The sequence below is a fragment of the Mesitornis unicolor genome, unplaced genomic scaffold, assembly GCF_000695765.1.
Source record: "Mesitornis unicolor isolate BGI_N332 unplaced genomic scaffold, ASM69576v1 scaffold52894, whole genome shotgun sequence".
NCBI lineage: Eukaryota > Metazoa > Chordata > Aves > Mesitornithiformes > Mesitornithidae > Mesitornis > Mesitornis unicolor.
Window position 1 is genome coordinate 39 of NW_010183158.1, and position 11,671 is coordinate 11,709.

General features: G+C 46.5%; 1 protein-coding gene across 1 annotated transcript; it reads right to left on the minus strand.

Annotated features, from left to right (window-relative positions):
* Positions 1–1,673: 1,673 nt before the first annotated feature.
* Positions 1,674–10,275, minus strand: CRACR2B (calcium release activated channel regulator 2B; the record flags this gene model as incomplete). Its single annotated transcript, XM_010184008.1, has 6 exons — positions 10,024–10,275; positions 8,476–8,587; positions 5,136–5,304; positions 2,268–2,414; positions 1,896–1,986; positions 1,674–1,766 (listed from the first exon to the last, which is right to left on the minus strand). Coding segments are annotated over exons 1-6 (825 nt in total), but the record flags the coding sequence as incomplete, so codon positions are not given.
* Positions 10,276–11,671: the final 1,396 nt, after the last annotated feature.

Below are 11,671 nucleotides of genomic sequence, written 5' to 3' on the forward strand. Positions count from 1 at the left end.
TAAATCCAGGAGCTCCTTGTTCATCCACCAGGCCTTCTGGCATTCTTGCCTCCCTTCCTCCTTCTTGGGATGCACTGCTCCTGGACTTGGAGGAGATGGTCCTTGAATATCAACCAGCTTGCGTGGGCACCTCTTCCCTCCAGGGCTTTATCCCACAACACCTTGCCTAGCAGATCCCTGACGAGACTAAAGTTTGCTCTCCTGAAGCCCAGAGTGGTGAGAAGAGACTAAAGCTTGCTCTCCTCAAGTCCAGAGTGGTGAGCTTGCTGCGCGACCTCTTCGATATCCTAAGGATCTTGAACTCCACCATTTCGTGGTCACTGCAGCAGAGGCTGCCCTTGAGCTTCACGTTGCTCACCAGCCCCTCCTTGTTGGTGAGGACGAGGTCCAACATGGCACCTCTTCTCGTTGGTTCCTCTAACACGTGGAGAAGGAAGTTGTCATCTATGCATTCGAGGAACCTCTTTGATCGCTGGTGCCCTGCTGTGTTGTCCTTCCAGCAGGTGTCAGGGTGCTTGAAATCCCCTATGAGGACCAGGGCTTGTGAACACAAAGCTGCTGCTATCTCTTTAGAGAGGGACATAGATATAGTGTGTCCCTCACCTCTGCTGTTGCAGGATTTAGGGAATAACAGCTCTATGTGGACCTTATCCACCACCTTCCTAAGTCCATAAAGCTGACTTGTATCATCCCTCAGTCTCCTCCTCCTTTCCAAAATCAAGTCTAAGCTTTCCTAGTTTCTCTTCCTAAGGCAGATGATCCATTTCCTTAATCATATTATTTCTCTGTACCTTCATACTCAAGAAGAACACAATGGAGTTAGAGGAGACCAGAACTGCACATACCAATGGAGGCACATTAAGGTTGTGGGCAGCAGGAAAGTAATGTCCTCTATCTTCTTTTCAATATCCTTCCTGATGGCAGCTGAATTTTGCTGGCCTTTCCAGCTGCTGCACAATGAGCTGATGATTTCAGAGAAGTGCTGTTTCATCCACATCACAGCTAGGTATCCAACCTGGATACCCTCAGTCACCAGCAGCTTACAGGTACCTCCGATGCATTGTTTCTGTGGAGATCATGTCTTGGTTCTTCAGACAAGAAGGAAGATGACATGCAGAATGGACTATCCCATACAAATGTCCGTGCCAGGGACAGCAGGCTAAAGGAAAGTTTCTGCTTTGATCTTTTCTGTGACTGATTAATCATTAGGTCATTAGGTGCTGAAATGCAAATATACAGTACGCACAGCTCTAAGCACCACAGAACTGTTCACTCTGGGATATTTCAGAGCAGCCAGAAAACACAAACTAGAGAAACTTGGCTCTTGTGTGTCCATACAGAGTTTTCTTACACACCTCAAAAGGCTCCAAACTCAAAACATCCGAATTTTTACCCTGTCTTCCTTGCCAAATAGTTATTGTACAACTAATAGGAAGATTGTGCCAAGAGAAAACAAAGCAGATAAGAAAATGCATGAACAAAACATTCACAGGAAGACATTATAGTTGAAGATCAGTTGACAAACCCACTTCAACACCTTCAGCGACAGGAGAGAACTGGACTAGCGACTACCAACCCTCAGCAGATGAAGACCATTCTCAGTCACAAAAGGCCTTAGCAGAGAGACAGTAGAAGTGGACATGCTTTTTTAGAAAGGATTTGGGTCCTTTTACCTTCTTCTGGCAGCAGAGGATTTTCTCCAGCTCCTGCTCTTTGCTGTGCAGTTCCTTCTGGAGCAGGTTACTCCTATCATGTCTTAGTGCTTCCTGCAGAGGTAAAGATACACGGCTGTGCATACAACACCCAGCACAGCAAGAGCTGTTCCTTGGGCCAGATGAGCCACCACTCTCATCAGACCAGAGAAATTTTGACTTCAGCCAAGAGAGATGCAGTACCTGGCAGAGCAGCCTCTCTCTTTCTGCTTTGATCTGTTGCTCCATTTCTTCATAAAGGCACCGGACTTCTCGGTCATGGTCTGTTTCCTTCCTACAAAAGGCAGGGTGCACACAGGTCAGGAAAGAGAAAGAGAATACAGGAGAGGAGGGTGGAAACAGATTCTCACTAACAACTGTGTAGCATTGAGTGAGATTTTAACCAGACATAATGTTATGGGTGGGCACTGATGCAAAATGAACCCGTGCGGATCAGTTCAAGATAAAGAGTAACTTTATTACAGCAAGAAAAATCTCTGCGTCCTGGAACCCAGTCTCTCCTTGCACTTGAGGCAGGATCCAAGCATCAGCAAACAACCATGATGTTCTCCTCACCGTTTCAATGCCTGTTCCATAGACTCCTTCTCATGATTCACCTCCCTTACGTATGATGAAACACGCAACAGAAACTCTTCAAAATTGGCCAGCAGCTCTGGACGCTCCTTTCGTAGCCGAGTCCAGAAGTCCTGAACCTCACGTGGACTGAATCAAGCATACAGGAGAGAAGAAAAGCAAATGAGTTTCTGTGTCATCTTATGGACTGTTATTCCAACTCCAACATGCAGCTGGGACAGACCTTCGTTACACTGATGACCTCCATGACACCAGCACAGAAAAGGAGCTGGACTGTGACGGGGTATGCATGTGAAGTGAGGTCTACTGCAAGGTTAAAATAAAGGAAGTCATCTGAAAGAGGAAAAGTCATCTAGGAAGCAAACCTGGAACTATTATTTTTCAAGTATTCAGCAATAACACATTTGGTGCCTAAACCAAGACTTGAAGAGATGAACATTCAGCAAATTTGCTGTAAGCTATTGTCAAGCAGCAAAGTGTAACAGCCCAGGGATTTTAGCATGCATCACGTAGGTGTTGCTTTCACACCAAGACTGTACTGGTGGGTATTACTGTCCTTGTTATTTATTTATTTTACAGGTTTGGAAACTAAGACACAAACAAAAGCAGCAAATTTACCCAGGTGTCACATAGGGATAATAACGGAAGAAGCCCTGGAAACCCCAAATCTTCTTTTTCTGAACCTGCAGTCATGATTAAACTGTTTTGCCATTTAATTCATTGCAACTTGAACACAGCACGTATAAAATTACTCCTTCCCAAATAGTCTTATAAGCCTGCAGACATCACTTCATGGGTTTTTTTGGGGAAGAGCTCTTTATTTATTTTAAAATCCATGAAGTACTTTGGAGGAGCTGCCTTGAAATGTACAGACTAATTATACCTGTAGACATTAAAAAGATACTTTTCTTTGTCTATGCATTTGTCTTCTTTAATACTCATTGCAGAAAACAAACAACCAAACCCCCTCCTTTTTCTGTCCCAAGTTGAAAAAGTTACTGTGTGTTTTAGATAACAGAACATACTGAGTCCTGTCAATAAACAAAGCCATTTATTTCCAGGAAAAGCAGTGGGGATAGCACAGAATCCTGCTCCAACCCCAATGAGCTTCTGTTTTAGATTATTTCTATTCAACATCTGGCTTGGCACAAAGGCATGACTGAACTCATTGCATAAAACTGCAAGTAAGTGATCAAAATAAAACACGGGATAATTCCACTTTAAGACTTGATGCTTCTCAAAACAGAGCTATAAACAGCAGAGTCTATTTTTCCAAAACAGTAACATGGGCTTTCATTACATTCATGGCCTTTCGTTTCATTATTTGAGGAATAACAGATTTCCAGAATTTTTCACAAGAAGTTGTTTAGCATTGAAATAAATATGCAGATGCTTCATATTACAATGCAAACGAGACAAAAAAAATCTGTTTCATGGCAAATGCAGCTCTGCAAGCAGCAAACTCCTTCATTCGCAGCTTCTGTCTCCAATCTTGTCCATCCCCTGCCCCTACCTGGGCTGCTCCCTGCAAACTGGCAGCACTGTTGGACAATGACAAAAAAGGCTGCCACAGATGCTGCCGGGCACCCCAGCCCCAGCAGATGTGCATCAGTAAGAACCAGTTATGCATAATGCTTCACTTGGGAAAGCCCTAAAAAAGGCTGGATGACACTGGTGCCAGCAGACTCTACTGGAACCACATACAAGGGCATTAATATCAAATTTCAAGGCTCAAGCGAGCATCCCTTGCCCAGTTTAGCCAGATCTCTTCAAGATCAGCACAGTCCCAAACAGCCCCTTGAGCATGGATCTTTCACAGAGACTCTTGGAACTAAGATTTTCTGAACATATGTGAAGTCACCCACCATTGTGGAACAGCCAGCCCACTCATCCTCCTTACCTTGTCTAACCCTGACATGCTTCTTTTCATTTGTTGCATGCAGAAGGGCTTCCATGCCACCAACTTCTACATTTTACAGCCATGGCATGAACTCTAGTATGAGAAACTCTTTGTGAAAAGCACTGCACTAAATCACACAGAATCACACAGAATATTAGGAATTGGAAAGGACTTCGAAAGCTCATCCAGTCCAACCCCTGCCAGAGCAGGATCACCAGACCAGGTCACACAGGAACACGGCCAGGCGGGTTTTGAATGTCTGCAGAGAAGGAGACTCCACAACCTCTCTGGGCAGCCTGGGCCATGCTCTGGCACCCTCACAGGGAAAAAGTTTTTCCTCATGTTCAGGTTGAACCTCCTATGCTCCAGCTTGGGACCATTGCCCCTTGTCCTGTCATTGGACATCACAGAGCAGAGCCTGGCTCCTTCCTCCTGACACTCGCCCTTTACAAATTTATAAACATGAATGAGGGCACCCCTCAGTCTCCTCTGCTCCAAGCTAAAGAGACCCAGCTCCCTCAGCTGCTCCTCACAAGGGAGATGCTCCACTCCCTCAATCATCTCTGTGGCTCTGCACGATTCAAGCAGTTCCTGTCCTTCTTGAACTGAGGGGCCCAGAACTGAACACAATATTGCAGATGTGGTCTCACCAGGGCAGAGTAGAGGGGAAGGAGAACCTCTCTGACCTACTGACCACAGCCCTTCTGATACACCTCTGGATGCCATTGGCCTTCTTGGCCACAAGGGAGTAATTGTAAAACCCAGACTTCACTGCATTTGTTGCCAGGCATGTGAAAACCCAAGACAGAAAGACAGTACAGAAAGCCCGAGCAGTGTTTCAGAGAGCAAGCAGCTCAGTTCACCTCTTTGGTCTTTACTGGTACTTTTAAGTTTTGGTATCACAGGATCAAAACAGGGTAGAAGTAATGCCATGCGACTCTCCTACTTACTCTTCAAACATGTGGGCTGCTCCGAGCTGCTCCATCATGGAACAGAATCGTTTCTCTTCATCATCTGCCAGCTCCAAGTCATCTGACCAGCCTGACTCAAAGGTCTCTTCCTGTCTGGAGTGATCCATTCTCCCAGTCCCTTGACACAATTCAATGCCTATTAACTTTCCTGGTGGAAGGAAGAGGGAAGAAGGAGAATAAAGTCGAATTGGATGTCATTTAATAAGCTGCTACTTAAATGGCAGCCCAAAAGAGGTCCATTGAGAAGCTGTCTGCACGCTGCTGGTGCATAATGCAGCTCCTGGTCAGTAAAGAGCCTCTCTTCTGACATCCTGAGTGATGTCAGCAAGCAGTCTGCAATGCTGGGACTGAAACTGGCTCCTAGCCCAACAACAGGCTGTTAGGGCTCTACTCACATCTGCACGAAGATGATCTACCACCCACAGCCTTGGATTCTCAGCATGTGAACCATGCAGTATTAGGTCACTTCATTCCCATGGAGTGGTGCTGTGGGTTCATTTGCCAGTTATCCCATAACAACTTCTGGGACCGCAATCCAGGCACTGAATAGCACCATGCCTCAGTTCTCCAGCTTAAAAAGTGAGGAGGAAGTCATTACCCTTCCCTTCTCCTGTGCTACATCTAGGACAGGTGGTGTCTGTAGGACCCTGAGGGGTCAGAGATCAGTTCTGTTCCCTCCCCTTTCTGGCCACAGTCTAAAAAAAACTGAGGAGGCCTGATGTTTCTCAGGCTTCTCCTGGCTTTCCTGGGCTGTTTCCTGTTGCATCTCAGGACGGCTGGGCTATCTCCACGTGCTCGGCAGCATCCACCACCACCCGCTCCCGGCACCACTGCGGTCCCTGTGACGAGTCACAGCGGTCACAGTGGCCACGGGGCACTGCTTGGACACTTCCACTCGGGACCACTGAGATCGGGTTTTGTATACAGTTAAATATCCTTTGTCCCTTACTAATTCCCTTTTCCTTTCCCCTGTTGTTTTCATTAAACTTGTTACAGTCTTAACTTCCAACCTTGTGTGGAGCATCTCTTCTCTATTCCTTTTTTTTATTCCTTCCCTGGGAGGGTGGGAGGCAATAGAGAGAAAATCCTGCTCCCTGGGCTTGCCCTGAGCCCTGAACGGAGACAATGGCTTCCTGCTATCTGGATCCTGTTTCATGCTGAGACACTCATATCACAATAGCTTCATACTATGCAAGGCATGTGACAAATACTGGTGCTGGAAACAGATTCCTCCCAAACAAACAAATCAAGCAATCCTATCCAAAACACAAGTCCCCATCCTGTATACAGTGGTCAGATCTCCATTAGGAGCTACTCTTCCTTCCCAAGATATACCTGCTTAGTTCAAAAGGCAGAAATTACATTCCAGCTACAGGGCCAGGAGCCAAGGATGATCAGAGCATGGATGAGAATATGAAACTGCTCTAAGGGGAAAAGTACCCGCTATTTGTGTACCTCAAGTCACTTAACTTGACCACTACTTAGCTTTGTTATGTCCAGAACTTACCCACTTCTCTCCTGCTCTTAAAATGTGCTGGCTGTAAGAAAAAAAATTGCAGTGTGGGGATACAGGCCCTAAAATCAGCTTAAAATCTGAGGCTCAGACAGTCAATTAAGGAGATGGACTTAGATTAGGCACTTTGGATGTCTGCTTTAAAAAAGGAGTCATTATGTCTCATTATCTCTCTTTTACAGCTGGGAAAACTGAGGTAGAGAATTATCTGAGAATTGCTTTGACATCCTAGAAGGATCTCAGATTGCTTTAAGACAAGCAGTTTAAATGTATGCTCTTTTGTCAGTTGTGCAGATGCACCCTGTAACCTCTCAGAGACCATGTAAGGAGCAAGAAGCAAAGCTGATTGCAGCTTGCACCACTTCCCTTGATTTCCTCCCTGCGCACTCCAGAAGGAAGACAGCAATACGTCAGGACAGACTCTTGAGTAAGGGACAAAGCCTGAAAAGGATTTCAATAAAGCCAAACACAAAGAACAACCACAAAGAAAAGAAAAAGGCAGAAATGAAGCATTCTGCCTAGACTGAAGCAAGTCCCACAGAGCCAGGCTACCAACCAGGTAGCCAGGTGGTACCTGACAACTAGTGGCTGACACAGAGAAGTCTTGCCCACCTCTGCCAGCCATGCCACTGAGGCAGCTATCATCATGAAGTCCAGCTATGGCTATGGCTGGGACAAATGTCTCAAACAATGAGATTTGGGAATAACCAAGTCATAATGCAGAGGGCACTGTGGATGCCAAGGTGCCCAAATGATACCCATTCACCTTCTACACAGCGCTGAGCAGAAAAGCCCATGGTCCCAAGATGACTCTTGTTTCTGGCAAAGGCAGCAGAATCAGCCCACAAGGCTTCACCGCCGCAGGCAGGGACACAAGGTCGAAACAGGCACAGTCAGCAAGAACTCAACAGGTTAACACATTTCCAGAACAGCCTGGGCCAAGACACAGCTTTCCACGTTTATTCTGAGCAAATCTTTACAGCTTCTCCTTTCAGGGCTGGCTGTTTCTGGCCATTCAAACTGAAGCACAGAAAAGACCCCCAGCTCTCTCAAAGTTGTGAGAAAAGCCACAAGCAACCACAAACTGAGCAGTCAGGACACTGCAACTCAAGAGTCTCCTCAGTCAATTCTGAAAACACTAGTTCACTTGCTTTGCCCTGATCCCATTAACTCAGCTACATGTCCAAGGAAGGTGCTAACAGGGTGCAGATTTTCTGAGAGCTTACAACCAGCTTAGGCAAGTAAGCACCCATGGGAAAGGTATTAGTGCTGTGGTCATGCCTCCTCCTTAACACCTCTTGCACTACTTGTACTGCTCAGTGATGACTCTGGTATAGGATTAGCATTCTTGTAGTATTTGGAAAAGGCAACAACAAAAGGAAAACAAAAGCCTCCTTACCAGTGTGCTAGCCTACTAACAGAACTCCTACTAATATCCTAAAACAGCACTGCATAAACCAGCTGAAGAGTTGCCAAGAGGCATATTTCTGTCCCCTCAACCAACAAAGGTCCTTATCCAGATGAACAACTGTGGATCACAGGGCCAAATACAGGCTGCAGTGTGTACCATCTGCCAGGAGCTGGCTCTACCAGGTAGGCAGGTAACAGTTGTGGAAGAAGGCAACAAAGCCTCAGGAAGGGGAATAGCAGCATTGCACACACACCTTCTCCAGTGCTACTCACATAAGCATGCGATATTGCCCTGCATAGCTGGTACAGCTTCAGCAGAGCTGCTGCACTTTCTTTCTCACCAACATCATGTCACAGGCAGGCTTTTTCCTTCCTCTGCTTCTGTGCAGTCCTTACCTAGTCCCATGCTGAACTCCACAGGTGTCAGGTATCCATTATTGTTCTGTTCCAAGCTGTCAAAAACAGTCTCCAGCTGTTCAAGGGTTAAGGGGAGTTCACTCTGGAGCCGCTGCAGAGACAACAGAATGAAAAAAATGAAGACACCACTCGAAGTCTTCCCTGTGACTACCTCCTTTCCCTGCTGTCCTCAGTTTTGGCCCCTGGCAATGTGCCCTTTCAGGACTGCATCCTGTCTGGGATGCGACAGCCTGCCAGTACAGCTGAGTGACGGCACAAAAGCCTGCTTGGACCCACTGACACAGCAACACTTTCCATTACTGAATGATTCATCCAGGACCGCAGAGAGGAAGCTTCGGGTTATTTTGTTTGGAGGGAGCTCAAGCCTCTTCCTCCCCCACTTCAGAACTGCTGCCTCTAGTTCACTGCCTGCCTCCCTCCACCCCTGCCCAAAGGTGGCTGCCACAGGGGCACTGCCAGCCTCCTGTCACCACTGCTGCTCCCAAGAGAGCTCCCTGTGGTACCAACTCCATCTCTTTGGTCAGAGAGGGAGGACAGACTTGTGGGCGTCTGGATTCAGTTCCCAGCTCTTGCAGGAAATCTCGCAGACCATAAACAAAATGTTCAGTCCGTAACAGAGAATTAGCTTTCTTCTGGCACCTTCTGGGACCATATCACTATTCCCACAACACAGATGAGAAGCAGAGAGATTTCCCTTCATAATACATGTGCAGAGCACCTAATGTGAAGGGGCATCCAAAGAAGCTTCCAGAAACATGCAGCTTTAGATAAAAGCTTAATACTCATTAATTACTGTAACTGTACAAAATTAGGTAGCACACAACCCCCCAAAAATTGACTTAATAATTAAATAATTAAACTAGCGTAGACCTGCCAGGTGTTAATTAGAGATGGAGGGAGAGATGAGACAGAAGAAAAACAACCTGCACATAATCTTCCTGATAAAGCATAAAAATAAAACACAAAGAACGGTAACATTCTGTTAACAAACGTTAAACAGAAAGCAGCAAAACACATGATTCTAGGGCGAAGTTATAGTCCAGGCCTAAAGTGAGTCTTAGAGATCAGGCTTTAGCTATGATGGTGACAAAAAAAAATACAAAGCTGTTCTTGTTACGGGGTTGGTGGATTTTTGTCATTGTTGACTGTGGTTTTGGTGGGGGGTTGTTGTTTTGTTTTTCTAAATTAAACCAAAGGTTTTTTCTCCCAGATTTCCCATCCACTGCATGTTTAATATTTGTAGGAATGGTTTTAATTTTTTTTTTTTAATTTTATGCATTCCTTAAAAATTTGGAATTGGAGTCCCACGTGTCCCAGGAATTCCCTGAGGGTCTAGGGCTCTCCTGGGACTTTTGGTTCCTAGCAGCTGGCTGTGGCAGAGTTTGGCCTCCAGAAATCTGAGTGACACAGAGCCCACATGCACACCCACGCTTGCCACAAGTAAAGCCATGCCACAGTCCCCCCCCTTTCCTGCCACCCATGACTTTGCAGCTTCTCCCAGGAAAGAGGAAGGATTTTTTCCCTCACCTGCATGTCCACCTTGGTGATAAAACCCTTCTCGTCCTTGTCACACAGCTGGAAGAGCTCCCTTGCCTTCTCAAGCATCTCCACCTGCACATCTTCTAATTCACTCATCTGACTGGAAGGAGAAGCACCAGGAGCCACCTCATCCTCCTCATCCCTTTCCTCTTCTCCTTCCCAGTGGATGTATCCCAAAAGTTCTCCCCTTTGGTTCTCCATCTTCTCAAAGTCTTTTCCCCCAGGGCAGGGGCAAACAGAAGAGCTGTGAGGCAGGAAACAGAAAAACCCCAGTCAAACACGATCCTCCACTTCCACTCCACACACCATGGAGTTATGTGCCTTGTTGGTTTGAGAGAACAACATTCAGCATTTGTATCTGTTCCCGAAGGGAGAGGGCGAAGACAGATAGTGCGCAGAGAGTGTGTCAGGGTTACGGACCACACACAAACGGGTGTAACCAAGCCTGCCACACAGCCAAAACCCTCCGCACAGCGATGGGCTCCAGATCCTGCACTCAGCAACGATGGTCTTTTGCCATCTGTCCTCCTCTGGCTCAGACCTACAGGGCAGTCAGAGTTCCCTGCTGGTAAAAGCCAGATGCCAAGAGAAGGTTTTGGCAAAGGTGAAAGGATAAGAAGAGAATATTAAAGCATGCAGGAAAATCTGCATGGGAGCATGGTGATAGTCCCACAGTAGCTGAGACGGGGGCTTGGCCAGCTCCCAGCTCTCGCACAGCTCCCTCTACGCCCTGACCAGGATGCTTTTCTCTCTGGTCTTGGTTGCTCTGGTAATAACATGTACTTTTCCTCCTCTTGTTGCTTTTCTGCACCGTCCCTGAACACCAAACCTGCATCGCAACTGCAAGAACCCAGAGCGGGATGCAGGCAGAGGAGGGAGATCTCTGCAAGTGACGGAGGAAAGAGAAGGAATGGCTCTCCCAGCCCACTGCCATCCAGGTCCCTGGCTGAACTTCCACCTCTGATACTTTTTCATTAATGCTTCACAAGTAACTCCATGTTCTCTCATGTTATCACAGCATAAAGGTAGGTCAGACAATTCCTACACTGGGAAAAAGTTACGAAGCTGGGCACTCCTGCCCTCCTTGCCTCCCAGCCTTTGTTTTGAGAGCTCACAAGCTGCCACACAGAATTTTAATCTGAAATGGTCACATTTATAGGAAGGAAACCACACAACTATGGAGACGTTTCAGAGGCCAAAGAAAATAATCCCTGTTACTTGCAAGTACCTAAACCAAAAAGGCTGGGAATGAGAGCACCCCTCCAAGCACAGCACTGAGACTGTAAAGACGTGTACAACACATCCCTACCCCACCCCACCTTCCAACTTACTGATGCCACATAACGCGCTTCAGCTTTTCTTCAGCAACACCACTGCATTTTTTAAGCCTTGTTACACTGATTGCTTTAGACTTCTCCTTCTGCAGATTTGTGTTCAGCATGGCAGGGCAGAAGCAAGCTGTGCAAGCAGGCTGAGAGCAGATTTAAACAGTACCAGACAAAGAGGGCTTGAGGGTTGGTTGCCTTTTTTTTTAATCTGCAAGAAATTAAAAGCCGCGTACAAATGCCATGATAACAAACAAGTTAATTCTGTTTGCACTCTTAGTACAAAGGGAGGATAAAGAGCATGATGGCCA